This window comes from Vespa mandarinia, chromosome 13 (genome assembly GCF_050613455.1).
Source record: "Vespa mandarinia isolate Hongniang chromosome 13, ASM5061345v1, whole genome shotgun sequence".
Lineage (NCBI taxonomy): Eukaryota > Metazoa > Arthropoda > Insecta > Hymenoptera > Vespidae > Vespa > Vespa mandarinia.
Window position 1 is genome coordinate 4,854,480 of NC_140822.1, and position 22,582 is coordinate 4,877,061.

At 24.1% G+C, this 22,582-nt stretch overlaps 5 protein-coding genes across 11 annotated transcripts; 3 read left to right on the plus strand and 2 right to left on the minus strand.

Moving 5' to 3' along the window:
* Window positions 1-2,926: 2,926 nt before the first annotated feature.
* Window positions 2,927-6,414, minus strand: LOC118448631 (uncharacterized). Of its 2 annotated transcripts, XM_035882132.2 has the most exons (5): window positions 6,278-6,414; window positions 6,121-6,210; window positions 5,890-6,035; window positions 5,695-5,818; window positions 2,927-3,078 (listed from the first exon to the last, which is right to left on the minus strand). In XM_035882132.2, the coding sequence occupies exons 1-4, from the start codon at window positions 6,336-6,338 to the stop codon at window positions 5,696-5,698; spliced, it is 420 nt and encodes a 139-aa protein (XP_035738025.1). In that variant the 5' UTR covers window positions 6,339-6,414; the 3' UTR covers window positions 2,927-3,078; window position 5,695. The 2 variants fall into 2 exon arrangements, with proteins under 2 accessions (XP_035738025.1, XP_035738024.1); XM_035882131.2 differs by lacking the exon at window positions 2,927-3,078 and having other exon boundaries at window positions 4,654-5,818.
* A 479-nt stretch (window positions 6,415-6,893) lies between these two features.
* LOC146872616 (uncharacterized) lies at window positions 6,894-7,393 on the plus strand. The gene has a single exon (XM_085660888.1). It carries the CDS (start codon window positions 7,148-7,150, stop codon window positions 7,385-7,387), a length of 240 nt encoding a protein of 79 aa, XP_085517014.1. The 5' UTR covers window positions 6,894-7,147; the 3' UTR covers window positions 7,388-7,393.
* Window positions 7,394-7,567: 174 nt separating this feature from the next.
* On the plus strand, window positions 7,568-8,244 carry Nrk1 (nicotinamide riboside kinase). 2 transcript variants are annotated; one of them, XM_085660887.1, is made up of 2 exons: window positions 7,568-7,698; window positions 7,777-8,244. In XM_085660887.1, exons 1-2 carry the CDS (start codon window positions 7,641-7,643, stop codon window positions 8,229-8,231), a joined length of 513 nt encoding a protein of 170 aa, XP_085517013.1. In that variant the 5' UTR covers window positions 7,568-7,640; the 3' UTR covers window positions 8,232-8,244. The 2 variants fall into 2 exon arrangements, with proteins under 2 accessions (XP_085517013.1, XP_085517012.1); XM_085660886.1 differs by having other exon boundaries at window positions 7,641-8,244.
* Window positions 8,245-8,342: 98 nt separating this feature from the next.
* CSN3 (COP9 signalosome subunit 3) lies at window positions 8,343-11,418 on the minus strand. 2 transcript variants are annotated; one of them, XM_035882127.2, is made up of 4 exons: window positions 11,194-11,418; window positions 10,490-10,750; window positions 9,678-10,402; window positions 8,343-9,609 (listed from the first exon to the last, which is right to left on the minus strand). In XM_035882127.2, the coding sequence occupies exons 1-4, from the start codon at window positions 11,261-11,263 to the stop codon at window positions 9,319-9,321; spliced, it is 1,347 nt and encodes a 448-aa protein (XP_035738020.1). In that variant the 5' UTR covers window positions 11,264-11,418; the 3' UTR covers window positions 8,343-9,318. The 2 variants fall into 2 exon arrangements, with proteins under 2 accessions (XP_035738020.1, XP_035738021.1); XM_035882128.2 differs by having other exon boundaries at window positions 11,209-11,417.
* A 1,979-nt stretch (window positions 11,419-13,397) lies between these two features.
* LOC118448627 (dynein regulatory complex subunit 11) lies at window positions 13,398-19,764 on the plus strand. Of its 4 annotated transcripts, XM_035882124.2 has the most exons (11): window positions 13,398-13,613; window positions 13,776-13,980; window positions 14,598-14,808; window positions 15,182-15,459; window positions 15,956-16,268; window positions 16,969-17,253; window positions 17,644-17,888; window positions 18,661-18,948; window positions 19,121-19,213; window positions 19,354-19,471; window positions 19,550-19,764. In XM_035882124.2, exons 1-11 carry the CDS (start codon window positions 13,477-13,479, stop codon window positions 19,657-19,659), a joined length of 2,283 nt encoding a protein of 760 aa, XP_035738017.2. In that variant the 5' UTR covers window positions 13,398-13,476; the 3' UTR covers window positions 19,660-19,764. The 4 variants fall into 4 exon arrangements, with proteins under 4 accessions (XP_035738017.2, XP_035738016.2, XP_085517006.1 ...); XM_035882123.2 differs by having other exon boundaries at window positions 13,398-13,980; XM_085660880.1 differs by having other exon boundaries at window positions 13,398-13,980; window positions 16,001-16,268.
* The last annotated feature ends 2,818 nt before the right edge of the window (window positions 19,765-22,582 follow it).

Sequence of the window (22,582 nt, forward strand, 5' to 3'; positions counted from 1 at the left end):
GAAGCTTGTCATCAACGGAAAGGTGAAGTACTCGCACTGGTATGGAGAGCTTCGCAAACTAAAATGATACGAATGATCTCTACAATACATAATGCCACTTTAACTAACACTCAAACAAAATGTAGGAAAACCAATTACACAATAAAAAAACCTGAAAGTGTTTTAGACTACAACAAATATATGAAAAAAGGGGATCGGGCAGACCAATATTTGAATTATTACCCTATATACAGAAAAACTATAAAATGGTCAAAAAAGGTTTGCATGTACCTCTTTAATTGTGCATTATTTAATGCATTTCATACATATCAATATTTTAATACAGAACACAAAAGTCTCCGATTTCACGACTTTTTATTGAAAGTGTCTGATTCGTGGATAAAATACCATGTACCTGCTTCTGAGCAAAACTTGGAGGTTGCTATTACATCGCGTAAGTCTCATTATGATCCGGTTGACAGACTTTCTGGTCACATAAAGCAACACCAACTAGTACTTATTTCCGAAACGAATAAACGAAAACGAAGAAACTGCCACGTATGTTCCAAAAATAAAAAAAGAAGAATAACAAACTTAATGTGCAAGTCTTGTGGAGTTGCGTTACATCTTGGAGACTGTTTTGCTGCATACCATACGAAAGAAAAATACTAAGTACCAAAGAAAATGCAAATAAACAAATATATATAACAAACAAATTTTGTATTTATTTAAGTATGTATATCTTCGAAATTTCATGAAAGTAGGGGAACAGGGTTGAGAATTTATGAGAACTAACGATGAGATTAGTAAAACTTAATAATTTATAATTTCCCGATAATGTCAAAAACGGCCAGCGACAAGCCAAATAATCCGAATTAGCGCTGCCGGCGCCAAGCGAATAAATTTTTACGAGACGTGCGGACGGCAAAGTGTTAATATATGTTTTTGAAAAACTTAACAGATGACAATAAATTAGCTCCATATTAGATTTTATAAGATAAAGAAACTCATACTTTCTACCATCACTAGAAGAAGTAGAAAAGAAATATATAGTAAGAAAAAAAATTGAAGATTAGAAAAAAATGATATATAAGAGAAAATAACAAATAAATAGAGGTAGTGTAATTATTTTGTTTTTATTCGCTCTCCCATGATTTTTATTGATAATTTTTGTAAATATAATATTTGTAAAAATATAAAACAATTTCTTTTATTTCCGTTGAAAATAAAATCAATTTGTATGTAAAAAGATTAAGATAGATCTGATTACTGTATAAATTAAAATTTCTGATGTTACAAATTCATAACGAGAATGTATGTTTCAGAACGATATATATATATATATTTTTATGATATATATTATATACATCAAATATATATGAATGAATTGGTAATGAGTAATTCGAATGTATTAATTATTTGATCAGAAAATTTCTTTGTGTTATAATAAAAAAACTAAAAAATAGTTTTGGACTGATAGGAGTGCTAGTAATATTAAATGTATTTCTAACCTAAGTAAACAAAAAAATATTATTAATTATAACATAATTATACATTTAATTAGAAACGATGGAAAAAAAAATTGGTCGTTGCTTTAAAGAAAAAAAATCATATTACATTTTTGTTATATTCTAATAAGTTAAGAAAAAAAGTACTATTGTTTCATTGTCCCATTTTATTTTGAATTTAAGTTATAAAAGTATAACTACAAAGATAATTTACTGTGAAAAAAAAATTATATTAAATTTTTGTTATATTCAATGAATTTAAGTAAAAAATTATTATTATTATGTCTTTTCTATGTATTTAACATAACATCAATTTAATTTTTGTAAGAATTGGAAAGAAAACAAAGATATTTGATTAGAAAAAAAGAATAAATAAATAAAAAATTAATTTGAATTGTTTTGATTTTCTAAGAAATAACAAATATTTATTTCAAATCAATTTTTCGAATGTCAATAAGGCTCGCAATACTTAGAGACATTTTTTGGATTTAATTATAACAAGTATATATTAAAAACAGGATATTTCAGATAAATACTATTTATTTTTTATATTTGTAATAAAAATAATTATTGATATTGCAATATTCATTTTAAAAATTCTTCTTGTAATTAATAAAATGAAATTCAAACTTCATATAATTGAATGGTATCACAGCTTTACTCATATGTGATAGTCTATGAATATGATATAACTATAATTCTATAATTAATATAACTCAAACAAGATAAAAAATTCTATTATATATATAATAAAATAATTATCCGTTAATTATTTAGTATGTTTCATTTCTGTTTGATCTTTATGAAAAGAGTTATGGAATATGATTAAAGTTTAATATTTTAAATAATTAAACAGTTAAATCAAATATTCGCAATAATACTTAAAGGTCTTAGGTAAAAATAAGACAAAAATAATAAATATAATCTTATCAATAGAAAAATTTAATTTATGTAAAGTATCAATATACACATGTATTTGTTATGTAATAACAGCCTTATTATTATTGTTATGTCATTATTATTATTGTTATGTTGTTATTATTACTGTGAGATATTAAAATTTGAATACACCACATATTTTTATAATTTTAATTGATAACTTCTTTATTCATATCCTGTTAAAATACAAAATAGTTCTCTATAGAACTCGTTGTACAATGCCAACATGACATACGTAAATCTCTTAATTATTATTATAATCATAAAATATTTGTTTATTATGAAATAAAATATAAGAATTTTTTTTTTTTTTTTTTTTTTTTTTTTTTTCAAATAAAATTGATCATAATTTCCATAATAACAGTAAATGCTATTATAATTATTACTTGTATTGTTCTATGTGATATAGAATATTTTTTAAAAAAATTACATTACAATATTATAAAAATTTGCTTTATTAAGAATTAGAAAATACAAAAAGAAGGATAAAGAGTATAAAGCGTAACTTTAATATATTTTATATTCTTACTCCCCTTGTTACTTCATACTCATTATCAGTATCGTACTATTTATTATTTTTCATTTGAGTACTCACAATATGATCAGAAGATTCTCGGTTCCCGACTATATTCAATAATTGGAAATGGTGAATCTGCAATATTAAGGTAAAATTCATTAATTTTATTATAATTATTTATAAAGAATTAATATAATTTACTTTTTTTTCTATAAAGTATCAAATATAATAAACTTCATAAAACAAAAGTAAAATCGATCTTATATGTATTTAGTCGTATAATTTTATGGAATGCAATTAGATATGCAACTTTTAACTCTCCCCCTAAACGGTTAGTAATTGCACGGATTACGATTGTCTATGTTTAATGAAAAAAATCAATCATTAAACATTCAATCATTTTAACGGTAATATTTAAATCTTTAGTTGGAAAAGAATAAATATTCATCATTATGTGATTCGTTGTACCCTAGCTATATTATACGATAAATTTTGAAAATTTGTTAATTTGTACAAAATGTATATATATTTAAGTAAATTTATTATAATTTTTTCACATTTTTTTAATTGAAAAATCAAATAAATTTGCAAACCAATCCGGATTGTAAATTAGGTGAATCTATAGAATGTCAATAATAATAAAGATTAAATATTTTTAATGTTTTATTTTTTATTTATAATTTTTTTTCCCTCAATGGGATAGGTATAATTACAAGAAGGATTTTAAAACATTAAAAATATTAAAACTATTGAATATGAAATATATGAACTTTGCTCGTGCAATCAACCCATGTCTCAGCAAATTTTTTCTTGTTAGATCTGAAGTGCACGCAAAGATATGATTCACAGAAGCAATAAAAAGTTAATTCTTTTCTCTTATATAAAATAATTGAGTATAAAATATAGAATAGTAGAACATTAACTATTCTTTCAGGAGGAAGGAAAAATTAAAGGCAAAATGTGATATAAGTACATATACAAGTTATTTGTTGATATTGCAAAAAAAAATTTACATCAGCTCTTAGTAAACTATAATTTATGTAAACATTTTTTTTTCATTGATGATCTTCCTCGATTATGTAGGTCAGATACTTATTTGTTTCTTTTTTTTTGCATATTTATATATACTAAACAATCATTAAAATTATATTTACTAAAACAATTTCTACTATGCGTCGTTCATGAAATAATCAACATATTAACAACTGATTAACAGGTTCATACGGCAATGAAATTTATAGTCCATACTATAAAAATATATTATTTATGGATCAAGCAAGCCAGTCATATATTTTGACAAATTCCAAGATCAATAATCTTGATACATTAAGACGTAACCGATTTTACAATATTAAAAATAGTCCGATAAACATTTTTTAAGTTTATCGTATGAAAAAGAATTAAGGCTCGATACATATTATCGATTCGATTAAAAATTATTTCATTGTTTTATATTCACATTATGAGAATATACTACAGCGTTACTTATATATTTTTGTCATATAAATACTGACATATTTTATAATCAGTATATATATACTAATTATAAAATATCAGTATAAAATATAAATGATCAGTATAAATAATTAATCGTCTAGGTTTATTATAAATATTATTTAAATTACTAAACATTGTTTTTATATTAATCTGTTTAACACTGATCACATATAATATTACGTATTGATATTTTATTATATAATACTAATAATTTATTTAAAATTAATGATTAAAAATGTTTTATAAATATTTCAAATATTTACATAGGTGGCAAAAATTTCACATTTCTCTAAGATTTTGGGAATTTTTGGGCTATTTTTTTATTATGATATTATACATTAATGCATAAATTAAATACTCGCTTAAATCACAAAGTTATAAACTGTTTGCCAATATTTAGATATCAATTTTACACAACATTCTTCCTTAATATTTCTCTTAAATGACGTCCGTTTTATATCTCATAGTGTTGCTTTTTTACATTCTTTTTTAAGTTTAGTTTAAAAAAAATTTATCACACATTTAATATCAATACACTGACAATCAATGATTCTTTGAGTCTTAAATCTATCCCAACATTTATCCCCAAAAAAATCTTCTGGAACATGAGCTTAAACAACCTATACATCTCATAGTTCTAGAATATATATAAACTACTAATTTTTCTAATATCTCTTGCGCCAGATGAATACTGATTCATTTTCAATTACAAAGGACTCGTATCTTAATTTTAAATAAATAAGAATATTTATCTATTCCAAAACTTTCGAATAATGATAGAGAAAACTTATGAAAATCTTAAAACAAATTAAAGTCAGTTCAAATAAATTATCGACAACTCGTAAGATAATTCAAATATATTATCGATAATTCGTAAGATAATTTTAACATATTACCAACAATTCATATTAAAGAAATATTACTGACAACTCGAACGATGAATTAAGATTATTTTCAATAAATAATAAGAGAAACTGTAATATCTATCACAATTTTCATCTAAATAAATATTATTATGTCGTGAAACTACAAATTCACGATAACCTAAATGAAAAAAAAATGTTATTTAATCTTTTACACTTTCTAAAATGGAAATTTATCGTTCCACAATATAAAATAGAAATCACGTATAGGTAATCTTAAATTTATTATAATTTCAGCTTTCTTTCCTTTGTTGTAAATTATTTACAACAAATAACGTGAACAATTATTAATTTTTCTTTACATATTAATATACAAAAGATATTATTCTACCTTATTCGTCTACATATTCTTGTTCAAATTTCTTAAAATCTTCCTCCGAAAATGCAGTACTTTCTTGTTTTGGCTTCTTTTTCTCTTTTGGAATATATTGTTTCTTAACAGCTCGTTTTAAAACCTAAAGCGTATAAAATAGTAATATATCTAAACACACTTCTATACAATTTCAATGCTTCTTATATTCCATACCTTGTCAACTGTATGTTGATCCAAACAATTACTACTCAATAATAAAAGATTCTGTATATTTTCTTCCATTAAATTCTTCTTCGACTCCAATCGTTTTTTAGCTTCATATACAGTAACCTTATTGGATCGACCCAAAATATTGATATCTACAAAAACACATTTAATATTTAATTAAACATTCTTCTATTATAATATGCAAAATATAAGTTAATAAAAATAATAAATATATACTTGTCTTTTCCTTGAAAGAAATAATTCTATGCTTAGCAGGAATTAATTCTAAAGTTCCTTTATAACTATTATGTTTCTTCTTCTTTTTTTCTATAAATAAACAATCACATTTAATTTCACGTGCTTTATATAACCTATAAATATCATAGAATTTTACCTTTTTTCAAATCATCGTATTCGAAGAGTTCAAGACTCTTATGAACAAGCGAATTGGACATGTTTTAGTTATTTTTTACTAATTTATTACTGATTAATAATAATAACAAATATATATAGATTAAAGATCTACGTCACAAAGTTTACAAAAATGTCACGCACATGTCTCAAGTTACATAATACGCACAGTATATATTACACACGAAGTATTACACGTCATAAACAACGAGAAAATGAAATAGTGTGCATTAAATAAATTATTAATTGACAATTCATTCTAGAATTTATTTTGTATTTTTTGACCAAGATCATACGTATGTACAAGAAAAATATACGTATATCGAATGACATATGAAATATCAATTATTATGTCATGATATGTATACACGAAGGTTAAAATTTAAGTTGATGTCAATCGATAACGGTAGATAATAAAATTTTCTTTAATTACTAATGTTTGGGTGTAAAAATTTGTAATTAATTTTTTGCATTTTCTTTTACAGCATTCAAAAATACATAGATATAATTTTACAAAAGAAGAATAATAAGAAAGATAAAAAGATCTCAGAATTACAATTATGCTTATATCTCTATAGTTTCTAGTAAACTATATTGCAATTGTGTGTAAGTTAATTTTGATAAGCTTTATTTATAAGTTAGAAAAATAGAATAGTATAGATAGTAGGTGAATATTTGTAAAATATTCTTGTCAAGTGATAATTTTGTAAATTTTAGCTTTCATGCACTTATATATGAATATTTAAATTGATAAGACTTTCATACATTGTAAAATTATTACACATGAAGGATATTATTTTTTTGATTAAATTTAAGTCAATCAAGATGGAATAAGTAACAAACTAAGTTTACAATGTCCGTTAGTGATCATGATAAGGGAAAACAAATATTAATATTTACTTCGATTATTTTTTTGTATTATACTCTGTGGATAATCGGTTTGCCTTTTATTGATGATGATAGATTACAATCTTTCTTTTATCCCCAGCATCTGGCTTTATTAATACCTGCAATTTCTGGTTTATGTTTTGTTGGTGGTTTAATCATTTTTACGTTATACCATATACGATCATATATTTCTAAGAACAAATGAAAAAAATAATGGTATTAATAATTAATTATTAAATATAATAATCTTGTACAATTACAATGTATTACATAATAATATGCACAAATAATTAACAAATTAAATTTAATATTATAGTTATTACTCTATACATGTGATTCTTGGAAAAAATTTGTGTCAAGAAATACTTGCTAATTATCGTATAATAAAATTATATAATAGATATAATCATAATTTGACATTACAGTATATCGTAAAGTTGATATTTTAAAAATCAGCAATGAACAGAAAAAACTGGTTAATAGTTGGCATCTCAGGAGTAACATGCAGCGGAAAAAGTACCTTAGCTAAAGAATTACATAAAAAGTTAGATGATTCTATTGTAATACATCAAGATAGTTATTTTTTATCTCCAGATGATCCAAGGCACGTTAAAATTCCAGCATTAAATCATATTAATTGGGAAATTTTATCAAGCTTGGATATGAACAAAATGTATTCGGACATTTTAAAATTGATAGAGTCTAAGCCAAAAAGATCTGATAAATCTGATAAAGAGTTAAGACGAGTATTAATATTAGAAGGTTTCTTATTATTTGGGTTTAAACCGATTTCAAATTTATGCGAACTTAAATATTTCCTTACATTGACCAAAGAAGAATGTTGGAAACGTAGGAGCATAAGAACGTATTCTCCTGCTGATGTTCCAGGATATTTTGATGCATTTGTTTGGCCAGAATATTTAAAATATCTATCAGTAATTAAACAAAATGATCAGGCATCTACAGAACTAATATTCCTTGACGGAACAATGGAATCACATGAAATGGTTCAAATGGTTTTAACAAAAATTCAAGATCTGTTATCTTAAAATATTAATATACTATTGTTATTATTCTAAACAAATGCTTGTAAATAGAGATTATTTTTTGCATTATCAGCTACAACTGTTGTATTTTATTATAAGGATGGACCAAAAAAAAAAGAGAAACGAAGAACAAATTTATTTCTACTTACAGTTCAAAATAGATTAACACAAGAATCAATTAAAAATCTTAAGTTTACATTTCTATTATTAAGCACAAAATTATTTGCATAATAGTTTACTGTTATCATGTTATTAAAGATATTACATGCTTTGGTAATTTTATATTTGAAACATCTAATATAAAAAGACTCACTTTCATTTTTCACTGTAAAAAAAATATATTACTTACCTGAAACTTTGAATTTGTCTAATATATAAATGTAATAAAAGAAATATAAATAAATTTGTAAATCGCTCAAAAAGAAATAATAACTAAGATCATACTACTAAGTACTAATTTTGTAACACATACTTATACATTTAGAAAGCTGTACTATTTCAATAATTTATTAAGTTTACTTTTAGTGTTAAAAATGCTCATGTATGAAACAGCGTGTATCCTTATTTTTCAAAACAATACGACCTCTCGTGGATAACTACCACAATATTTTAATCATCTACGTAATTTTATTCATAAAGCCTGCTTCAGATGTTAATTATCTCGTGATGTATTTTATATGCAAATTGAAACAAACTCAATAATAATTATGAGATAAAGCATATTGGTAACTTTATACAGATACGTACTACACTTCTTTTTTTATTATCTTGCGTTTGTGTTTTTACTATATGTTGTTTTTAAATTGTGATTTTACAAATATGAGCGTCAATACAACTGTTAAGAAAAATTCTAGAATCAATAAACTGCGATTAGTTTCAGCCTTAATTTCTTATTGTTTAGAATTTTACTAGTTGTTAATCGTAGTCTTGTAATCTTTGTACAAAATAGATCATTTTAGCCAAATTTTGACAGATTTATATATTTCACCCAAAACAGGCTTCAAAATGTACTTGTGCTTGACCTTTAACAAGACTTTTTCGTTAATTTCCTTCTTTTTTAATAAAGATAATGCACAACGACGTATGTATGTTACATAGAGTAGGTGTTATGTTTTAACTGAGCTTGACCATTTGTGACATTTGTGGGTCCAACTGTTTGATCGTCTTGATCGTTTTGACCACAAGTTTTTCGAACATATTGTGGGGTAAGAACAACTTCCTCTTCCATCTCGAGCACTCGCTTATCTAATTCTGCGCACGTTTGCATTTCTTTCTGAAGTTTAGCTAACATTTGTGGTGAATTATATTTTTCGGGATCATCGTGAAATACTACCATACCATCCTTCTGATTTATAGTCGCAAAAATTTCTCCATCTTCTATCTACAATCAAAAAGAATTTGTTAAATATATATTAAATATGAAAAAATTGTCGGTAAAATAGAGTTTACCATATTTAAAATATATTTCTCTGCTTCCGAAGGGCCAGCCAGTTGAACTCTGCTTGCAACATCGCTTAAACTAAGTGTCAAGAAAGTTTTTGTCAACCTCTGTATATTTTTTTTGTACAAATAGCTGAGCACTTGCTTAACTAATCCCGAGTTGTGCTCTCTTACAAAAAGTTCTTGGTATTTTCTAATAACGGTCAGCACTTCTTCACAATTATTTGTCAAGTAAGCTGTTGCTAATTCTTGATATGGTAGACTTAATGGTTTTATGTACCTATTTACTACCTGACTCGTGTACCTAGGTAAATTTAAGATCTTTCCATGTAATATTAAAGAGACCAGAATATATTTTTTATAGGCCTCTAACATAATATGACTGACAGCCATAGCAGGAGTCGTTACACACACTTCAAAGAAATATAATGCACGATCATAATTTTTTAGTGCTGTATATATCATACCACCATAATAATAATAAAGTAAAAAAAACTTTGAGTCAAACTGTGCACCTTCCTGGCTAATACCAGTAACATCAATATCAAGAAACTCAAGCGCTGGTTTAAAACACTTAGACAGAAGGCATAATTGGCAGAGATCAGCATGTATCGAAGTTAGCTGACTATCAAACAGTTGGATCTTACGTATAGCTCTACGCAGTAATTCTATACCACGTAACGGCACTTGCAATTCAACTAGAGTTTGAGTGAGTAAATGACATAGTTCTGCATCTACAAGATATTCGATTTTAATAAAAATTTTGTATTTAAAAAAGACTATACAATTAATATAAAGATTGTAAAATAAAATAAGCTTACATGTATCTGGTGCAAATTGAACTTGTTTACTGTTGCACCCTATGAAAAATTCTTGAACCTGATTAAATAATGGCTTATATGCATCAGGATTATTGGTACTACTGGGATTAGGCAATGAAAATTTAATGCACAATACTGCCAAAATTCCAAGGGAGTGTTGTTGCAAGTCCAACGTTTCCAAAACATTATCTAGGTGTTGTCCATTTTTCATTAGTGCGTCAATATTCTTATTTATAATCTCATATAATTCTCGGAAGTTACCTATAGTTAAGAAACCAATAGAATATATATCCATTATTCTTTTCATCTATTGCATCTATATGTGTATATGTATGTGTATGATATATATATATATATATATATATCTATATGTATATGTATGTATATATATATATATCGATTGCATTAAAATAATCTTATCGATCGTGTCAAAAAGTTATTAATAAAAGTAATAAATTCGATCTTACAATAATTCAAAAAAATTTCAATCCTTGAAAGATGCATAATTTGATTCAACAAAGCAAGTATAATAGTAAATGTTGAATGAATGAAAGATCGTTTCATTAATGAGACAAGTAATAGAGGTTATTTTAAAAATAAGATAAAGTAATAATATCGTAATATAAAAATAATGCATTTGTAGGATAAAAAAATAGTACAAATTATTTAGAGGTTATGTTATCATCTATCAGAGAAAAACTCACACATTTTTACCGTACCTTGCTTCGAAAGCGTCCGCACATTATTTACAAACTGCTCTAATACCGTCGCCATTTCTACGAATGTCTCGTTATCATCACCACCCGTAAACGGTGGTGATCGGTATATTTACAAGAATATTATTTTAGCCAGCAACTACCAGCCAAGATGACGTTTTGAAACGAGCGACTGTGGCCAACCGGAACGGTCTGAAGTACGTTACGATGTTAAGTTAGTTGCATTGCAATGTAAATCTTCTATCGAATTCGGGCTGTTGCTGCCCAGCGCGTGTATTCTTTACATATAATATAATATATATGCATTATAAATGTAAAGAAATAACAATCGAGAAGAAATACAAACTTTACTTGAATGAATGAAATTATTAAAATTATGAATAACTTTATATTGATACTTCAAATTTATTTTATTTATATCAATTTTATATATGTAATTTATTTAGATATAAGATTTATATAAATATATATATATATATTTCATTTTATTTATTATTAAAATTTCAAAATTCTTTGTATGTTTAAAAATATTTTAAAATAATAACTTTAATAACAATGATATTTTTTATTACAAGTGTATGCAATTCTATCTTCAAATTTAAAAATATATTTTTACAATAACTTGTTTTTTATTAATAATTATTAATAATTTGTTCACAAATGTTCAAAAATTGTTGAAATAAGCAACTGCAGCCGTTTATGTAAATTTATAATCTCTAATTTTCTAAGCAATCTCTAAATTTTTATAAATAAATTGAACTATAGTAGGAATAAGGCTCTTTTCTGAATTTTTTTACAGTTCGATTTTTCTATTAATTAGTGATTAATTTATCACGACTATCTTCTTTAGTCACCATGCTTTCCTATTACTAATATTTCCTTTTCATTGAAATGACAATTTTATTTACATGTATATATAGATTTATTTTGTTTATGCTAAAAATGTAAAAAGATTTTGTTTTTTGTTATAATTGCAAAATTTCATAGAAGTTAGAAATAGATTTAATATTTAAAATTTATATAAGAATATTACATAATTAATAAGATTTAGGAAATCCTTAACTACTAATAATTATAAAATATTTTTCAATTAAATATATCTGGAAAAAATAATAATAAAAATAATATCATAATAAAATTTTTATCTTTAATACGGTGCTAAGAAAATAAAATCCAAATATCGCTTATCTGATATTGAATATTGAAATGATGCTTAATTTATTCTCTAGAAAAAAATTATATTATTCTTCAGAGTTGATTATAGAGGAACTTCTGTAAACATTATTGTAAATATTTTCTAATTTAATATTTAAATATTTTTATAATTTAAATATTTATATATGTCTAATTTAAATATTTAACTAAAGAAACAAATCTTTTGAATTGAAGATATGTTCAATTACAATAATTAATCATAACATATATATGCTCAATACTACTTTTAAATGTCAATGAAAAGTCATGTGTTGAACTGAAATTACAAGAAATTATACATTTATCTTTCATTTGTAATTTTAATTTAAATAATTACTAAGATTCATGAATAATAATCAGAAATATATAATCTCAATTATATTCTCTTAGTGTTCTTGATTAAAATTTGTTTTCAGTCTCACTGTATAATTTGTACAAAGAAATAATAATACAATATTATCGAAAAATACAAAACACACTCAATTTTTATAACATTATATGATATTAACTTGACAAATTTTAATATCATTAAATGTAAATCTAAATGCGTCATCTCAAAACTATACTCGTTATATAATGTTACAATAAAAAAAAAAAACCTCTGTATAATATAAAAAAACATAAGAAATGTAAATCTTTTAACAATAACAAATATTTAATTATTTCGTTCAATGAAGAATAGTTTCATGTTCCATATTGGTTAGATTTGGCTATTCTATCTATTTCAAATATTCTTATTGACATCACATCTATAATAAAGAAATAATACATACAAATAAATGTTTCTATGTAAAAAAAAAAAAAAAGAAAAAAGCAAAAAAGAAACAATGATATAATAAATATATTATTAAAACATAAGGACACGCATAATCAACTTCAATCGTGGCGCGCGAAATTCGATTGATGTAACCGGACGAATGAATTATAATGCTTTTAACGATTAAACGTCGCTAAGGTAAATAAAACAGTATGTATATACTTTCGTTCAAAGAATTAGTTGTAACTTTCATTTAGTTAGAAAAGTTTAGTTAGTTGAACTTAGAAGTACAGAAACATTCCTAAAAATAAAATACAAATATGTCGAATGCAACGTATAACGAACTTTGGAAAGAGACCCAAAATACTATAGATGAATTAATACGGACTGATTCGTCTGTGCAAAGCTCAAAACCGCAAAAGGATCGAAAGAAGGCACATCAAATTGTCTCGGAATTGTATGTAAAGTACATCATTGTTTGTAATAAGTTAGAAGAGTGTTACGATCAAATAATACAACCACAAAAACGTATCTTACTTAAAAAATTATTGGAATCAATTATAGGAAGAGTTTTAGAATTAAAACATGAATTAGTAAATGTTGATCTTTCTGAACACAGTTATTATGATGACATATTAATAAAATATGGCGTTACCCCCGAAGATGTAGAAATTCGAATACCGAGATATTTTACGAGAGAACGTCGAAAAGAAATAAATGATAGACGAGAATTCATAGAAAATACTTTGAGAAATTTGGGTTTTCTCGATGAGATTATTGTGTCTAAAACAATGAGTGAACTAGAAGCTGTAAAATTGATTCAGGTAGAACAGAAATTTTGTTAATATCAACTTTTATATCAATTTTATTTACTATTAATTATAATAAATATATATTGCACATTATTATATTGTATAGTATATTTATATAATTACATTTAGTAATGTTTATATAATAACATTACATACTTTTTATATTATTAATAATATATTATTATTATTATATTAAATTAATTATATTAAATTGTATTGTTCTATTGATTGGCATTTTTATCATATGATTTTGTTATTTATGTAAAAACAATAATTTCGTTTATAGAATTTTGAATTTCCCGCTCTATCGCTTTCAGATTTGTTTCACGTAGTCTTTTTTCCGTTTTGTAACAATAGAATTCGCTTGATGTGATTATAATATGTAAAATATTTTAAATAAACCTTTTTATTTAAAATATTTCTTATTTATTTTAGGATACTCTATATATATATATGTATATGTACACACACACACATATTATTTATTTTCCAAAGAATAGAATAACATAATTAAATATAACTAATTTAATATAATAATAAAAATAATATATATACATATATATGATTGTACGTATATATATATATATATATATAACTATTTTATATGTATATATATATAACTATTTTAGGCTCACGAAAGAGCAAGACAAGGACGAGTAAGATTCCAGTTTATGAAGGAAATAAGACAAATGAAAGAAAAATCAATAGCTAAACAAGAAATAGAGGAAATACAAAAGGAAAATATTGAAGCTGCTGCGACAAAGATTCAAAAAATTTGGAGAGGTTATAGAACTCGATGTTGGATCCGGAAAAGACGATTAGATGAAATGTTATTAATAGGTTCAACATTTTTTTTTTTAGATTCATTTGATACACAAAAAACCATGTGTCTAAGTTTAAGCAAATGATTACAAGAAACAAATAATTTATTTGTTATTATTTTGAATTCTTTTTCATTTTTAAATGATAAATAAATAGAAATTGTTTTCAATTAATATTTTTTATTGTAATAATTATAATTTCAATAATGATAAAAAAAGAGATTTAAGATCTAATAATGAATAAAAATGAATTTATTCATAAATATCATTGAATACGAATTTACAAATTCTAATTTAACATTTATATTAGTTTATAAATTTTGATTTATTTAGAATTTAAAAAGAATATATATATATACACCTTAAATAGATATATACATATACTTCTTTAGGTATGCTTCCACCTAATCAAGTAAAGATGAAAAATATTCGGCAAACAGAAAAAATTATACATTATCGTCATGAAAAGCAAATAAAGTTTCAAGAAATTTATGAAAAATTGATAAAGGAAACAACGGAAAGAATTCGTAAAGAAAGGAGTGCTGTGATGGAAGAGAATATGAGAAGTGAAATTCGAAACTGGATAAATGATTACTTTCAACAAACTGGAAAAATTCCGGATTTACCATCTGCTGAAAGTGGAGGTTCCCGATTTATCTTCAGTAGGCAGGTATATAAGTATATGTATTTTATATATATATATATATGCGATTATGTTTTTATTTATTATTCAAATAAATCAATAATAACTATATAACATTTTATTAACATAATCAAATATTTTTATAATTATTCAATAATTTTTTTTTCACAATTTATTTATTTATTTATTATTTATTAAAAATTAGTAATATACCATTATTATAATATTTTATTGAAAGTTAGTAATATAATATATTGGCTTTAAGAAAAAAAAATATATATTTTTTATTTATTATTATACTTATTGTTGCTATTCATTTGAAATATATTAGAAAGCTAAATTTAATTTAAAAATGAAAAAAGAAGAAGCGAAGAAAATAACCAGGCTTAATTCCAATCTATAATTAATTTATTATTAATTTCTACATAACTATAGAAAAATATAATTATTGCAATTTCAACAATTATTCTAACATTGCTATGACTCATTCTAAATAATTAATACGACTAATCTAACGTAAAAGGGAACAGAAAGTACGATAAGTAAATCAACCGGAATGTCCTCGAAGGAATCAAAAAAATCAAAGAAGTCAAAAACAAAGAGGAGCAGCGAGCCAGAAAAATCGGAAGATGAAACAGAGCAGAGTTATTTGAAATCGATGCCTTCTAATTTTCTTCCATTATTGATTAATTTACAAGAAGAGTACCAAAAAGTATGGAAGAACAAAGACGAATCTATGAATCCTATGCAAGAACCTTATAAAGATATGATTGAAACTGATAAAATTCGAGAAATTGAAGATGAAGTTAGAATTGGAGTGGATCAAACATTGAGAGGTTTTTTATTGTTAATTTTTAATTTTTTAGATAATAGAACCTTTCAATGTACGAATTAATAAACATAGTTATATTCAAATATAATGGAACAATGAAAGAATAAATAATTTCATTTGTATTAAAAAAAGAATTATTTGACTTTTTCTAAATTCTGTATTAATTCAATATAGAATATATTATTAATATTTATTTACAAAAAGATAAAACAATTTATTAAAGGAGGATAAAATAATTTATTAAAACTTTTTTTAACAATTAAATTAACACATTATCATTCATCAAAATTTTAATAGATATATTCAAAACCGAACTTATCTAGAAAATTTTAAAGGTAGTTTTAACATTGTTTTGTTATTAGGCTATCGGCCTAATTTGTAAATATATAATTTATAATATATTAGCAATATAATATATTATAATATGTTAGCAATATAATATATTATAATATGTTAGCAATATATTATAAATTATATATTTACACATTAATATAATAATATATTTACACAATAGTAGTAATATATTATAATAAATTATAATATATTGCTATTATTTATTAAATTAATTTTCTCTTTACTAAGTAATAAAATATTTTATAAAAGAAAAAAGGAAGTTGTTTGCGTAAGATAAAAGGTTCTACTGGAAATAAAACAATCTTAATATATTTAAAAACAATATTTAACAATTTTTATAATAATCACAGATGACATAGAAGCTCTTCAAGCAGCTTTGGACAGAGATAAAGGTATTAAAAGTAAACGTGGTAAGAAAATGCAAAAACGGATTCGTCGTAGTGGGAAAAAGAATAAAAAAAAAAAAGAAAAAGATTTGACACCAGATAGAACAACAGAATCTCTTTTCGAAGAACTTCTCACTCAAGGTATTATTAAACTTTATCGAGAAACTCCATTAGCTGATTTTAAGGTCGAAAGATCTTATGCCAATTATGAGCTTCTTCAGAATGATAAAAATACTTTACCAACGTTAGGTAAATATTTTTTTACTAAAAAATGAACGTACAATGGATCGCAAAAGTATTTGAATGTTTATTTATTTAACATTAATTTGTTAAAAATATAATTATATATATATATATATATATATATATATATATATATATATATATACATATATATGTTTATATAAATTATGTTATAAGAATTATATAATGTATATATATAGATATATTTTTTTAATATATATAAATTATAAATATCATAATTTATTTTTAACATAGTTATTTATTCAATATTACGCTATTTTATACTATTATATATTTAATATATATATATAATATACTTTTGTGATATACTGCACATATGTTTTTTATGCATTTTTTGTATACACTTACAATTATTATTTAGTTATTTATTTTTAGGTGACATCAGACAATTAATCAGCGAATATTGCATCCTTCCTTTAGGCAATAGTATACTTAGAGAATTAACACCCCTTGTAAGATCAGTTTTAATAGCAGGTCCTCATGGAAGTGGCAAAAAAATGTTAATTAATGCAATTTGTACAGAATTAGGTGCTACTCTTTTCGATATTACACCTGCCAATATCGTTGGAAAATATCCTGGAAAAACTGGATTGATTATGTTAATGCATTTGATATCCAAGGTAGATTGATATTTGTCTTACTAAAATAACGTTTATAAGAGCATTGTTTATATACAAATTTTTATATAAACAAAACATATTTTTATATATTACATAATTTTTATATAAACAAAACGTCTTGTAACCCTTTAGCTACTTTGCGTTACTATAATAGCTTCCTGATAATTGTATGTTGTTTTTGGGACGAAGCTCTATTATAATAACATCCCTTTGGATGACATTTTTTTTAATGAACTAGATAGTTGTTCATTTGTTTTCTTGCTTCAAAATCCGTATACGTTGCGTGGGAGATGTGGACATTTTGGTTGTTTCCAATTTTTTATATATGAAAATAAATAAAAATAGTTATAATTTATATCGATGTTAGTTTATATTAATGCAGGTATGGCTGAATGAAACTTTCGATAGCGAAAACATGTTTATATGCCCGTCGCGGAAGATCAGCCAGTACCACTATATCTAAAGGGTCAAATACACAATTTTTCAAACTTCACATTCGTTGATGTTTTTACTATTATGTATATAACGTTTTTCTTTTATTTTTTGTATATCTAAAGCAATCAAAATGAATATCAATATAAAAGACAACCTTCAACATAATATAATGTACGTCTTAATGACAATACAATTACTGTATGTATCTACGTAATTTATCATTTGTACATTTACATATATAATTAATCAATTTCAATATCGAACAAGATGAAGAAGAAGAGGAAAAAAGAAAGAAAACCTGATGATTAATTCGTTAATATTAATTTCTTTTTCCAAGGTATCGCGATTATTGCAACCGTCAATCATTTTTATGGATGGAGCTGAAAAACCATTCGTCAAAAAACCATCTAAAACTGATAAAACTGATCCAAAACGCCTCAAGAAAGATTTACCAAAATTGATCAAGGGTATCACCAATGAGGATAAAATTATATTAATTGGAACAACCAATTTACCTTGGGATGCAGATCAAAAATTATTGTATCAAACTTATGACAAAATTATATATGTTCCTAGACCAGATTATGGCAGTATGTCACTTGTTTGGAGAAATTTATTATACAAGGCAAGCCTTTAATAATAAAATTATTATACTAATATATAATACAATATGTACATAAAAATTACTAAAAATTGTCTACAATTTTCAAATAATTTTCATTATCATCATCATTATCATCATCATCGTCATCCTCATATATATATATATATTTTTTTTTGTTTTGTTTTTAATATAGTATCCTGGAATAAATAGACAATTTGATATATCAGCAATGACCAAAATCTGTGACGGATTTACAATTGGTACAATATTAGCCGCCATTAATGAGGTATTTACGTAATAAAATAACTTTCAATTGAAAATATTTATTTAATTGGTCTGATATATGTCGAAAAAGAAATGTGTATGTGTGTGTGTGTGCGCGCGCGCGTGCGTATGTGTATAATAATGAAATAAAGTATATTATAGGTGATGACGACGAAACGAATGGTACAATTAAGAACACAGCCATTAACACATGCAGAACTAATTAATGCTATTAGTACCAAAAATCCTGTTTATCGTGAAGAAGAGGACGCATTTTTATGTAAAAATATATTTCTTATCGATTATGTATTTCGGTACTTTTAGCTCATTGCATATCATTATATATCATTAATTGTAGCATGGTTCTCGAAAACGCCGACTTGTCGAAGAAAACAAAGAGCTTTGGAATTGGAACAACAAAGACTCGAGGAAGCAAACGAAGCCATTAAAAAAAAAAAGAAAAAATGAATAAAAACGAAATGAGTGAATGAAAAAAAGAAAAAAGAGTATGGAAATTATTTTCTTAATATATAAAATAAATATAATTTAATAATAATATATAAAATAAAAATAATTTCAATATATTTCAAAATTCTTAGTTCGAAAAATATTTTCAATCTAATCAGTAAATATTTCATAGAAATTTCAGAAAAAAAAACCATGAACGAAAACAAAACGAGTAACAATAATTTGAAAATATTCAAATTTTATTAGAAAAATATAGTATATCTAATCATTAAATATTTTATAACAACGATATAAGTTTTATTATATGACACAAATATTATGAAATAAATCCTACAAAGGAAAATGTCTGTTATTAATGAACTTAATAAAATGAACAAATCCGATAAAAATTTACGTAATCCCAATCATAATATATATTGCATAACCAAGTTTTTATATTAATTTCAAACTGTTCATTGCCTATATTATTATTCCAAAATGAAAAAAAAGAAGAAATAGCGATCTCCCGAAATTATGAATGAAAATTGGATATATAAAAAGATAACTTTCTCTTGTGATTATTGAGTAATTACAACATAATCATTGTTTCAATAGGTCGTTACACGATTGATATTATATATGTACATTCATTGCATCTGATTAAAAGTATAAAAAACGCACTTTCAACACGCGTTTGACACGACAATTAATCATGACCATAGTTCTATGATAACAAATTAAAAGAGAGAGAGAGAGAGGGAGGAAGAGAGAGAGAGGAGAGAATGAATGAATAAAACATTAATAAGAATAAAACATTCAAGTGTTCTTCGTAAGACGTAAAATGTTATGAAGTTTCTTAACAATGAAATAAATAATTCCATCGTTTTTTTATCAGCTTTTAAATAATTTCAAATAATGAACAAAATTATATTCCTAAGAAAGAAAAGAAAAAAGCTTACGAAAATCATTTAATAAAATATTTTATGTTATCTTGAAAAAATAATATTTTTAGGTAAATTTAATTATTTATTTATTCCTTTGTTTTTGTTTCTATTTTTTTTTTTTGCTGATAATTATTTATTTTTGACAATAAGATATTCTCTTACGACTATTTAGAACTATTCAAAAATATTTTTGTAGATAAAAAATGAATTAACTTTTTTCTGACGTAGCATGTAAGTAAGGTTAATGATAAACAAAAATACACCGAAATTATAATTTCACGTAAAAAAGTAATGTATACAGATAATAGCCGCCAAGAAACAGCAATGAATTCTTTTGACGTAATTAGGTTTATTAAAAATATTTTTAAAGAAAAAAATTTCAATTTTGAAGTTTCGTAGGCATAATTTACATGATGGAAGAGTTAAATTTTATATAAAAAAGTAATACGAACAGATGATAGCGGAAATAAGTTTGACTTGACTGTTTGTATAGTACCATCGTCATTCGAATATGGTATAGTTCGTAAGATCGCCTTTATGAAGTTAAGCAAGATGCTTTGGATGTAACACAAAAGTCTTGTTAAGAGCGAGGTTATGCTGTTTGTTTCGTTATGCCTTGAAGTAACGTTCATGGGAATATATACTTCTATCTTCTTTAATGAACAAAATTTTTACAATGAATAAACGAATAGTATATACGAGAAAAAAAAAGAGAGAAAGATAGAGGAAGAGAGAAGAAAAAAGAAATCTTATTTATAATATGACGTTACGTCGCACGACTTAGATTTTTTAGTAGATTATAAAAACCAACTAGAGGTTATCTGTATGGAAATAACAAATAAAAAAAAGAAATAAGTATTTTTTAATTATCATGTTAGATCAGCTATTACATTGGAAAATATTATAAGCAAAGATAAGAATATCTTACTTAGACATTTGAAACATAACGTGATCGGGGTGAAGGAAATGTCTGATAAACTTTTGGAAAAATGAAAACAAAAAATTTATAATTCAATAAATTCTTGGAGTTTCATTCAATAAATTATTTTCTTCAATAAGTTATATAGTATGGATTTAAATTAATTGGATTGGTTATAAAAAAAAATATCAAGAATAAATGATAGATGATATTTTCTTTTTAATTTTAAATTACAACACTCAACAATAATTAACAATATACAAAATTGAATGTAACCTATAATTATTTGATATAAAATTGTGATATCAATAGAATATTAAGCTATTATTCATTAAAATAAATAAATCATTATCTCTTGATTAAATTTTAATCAAATTCCGAGTGTTCTAACTTCTAATGTTATTTAATCTTATAATCAAAAGCATTTTTACATAACATTATCAACATATAAATGAGATTAAATGTTCTTAAATTTTTTGTTATCTGATGAAAGATCGATCGTACATGTAAAATCGATTAATAAAAATATTTACATAATGGCTCAAATTTCTTTTTTTGTTTAAATAGATAGCAATTTTAACATTTTAATCAAATTCGAAGTACTTTAACCTCAAATAAGCTCATTCCTTTATAGAAAATTATTAAATAAGATTAATCGATATTTATACATTCTTTTTTCTTTATATCTAATGAAATAATGATAGACTGTATTGATAGATCAATTATATAAAATCGATTAACATAAATATTGATATGAGATATTGTAAACGTTTTTCCGTAATTCGTTTCATCGTTAATAGAAAATAATTCCGTTAGACGGCAGCACGATGTTCCTGACACATTGAAAATAATGTCATTGACTTACAACTCTCTTTTTTCGAACATATTATGCAATGATAATTCGTTGCTACATATTCACGAAAAAAGAATAATAATAAAGAATATAATGTTTCTTATTTAATATAACAATGATCATCACTTTCGAACTAAAAAAAGTCTTCCTTACCGAAATTAATCATAATTGACAATAAGAATAGCTTGATAACTTCGTATAAAACACAGAATTCATTCGATGAATCTT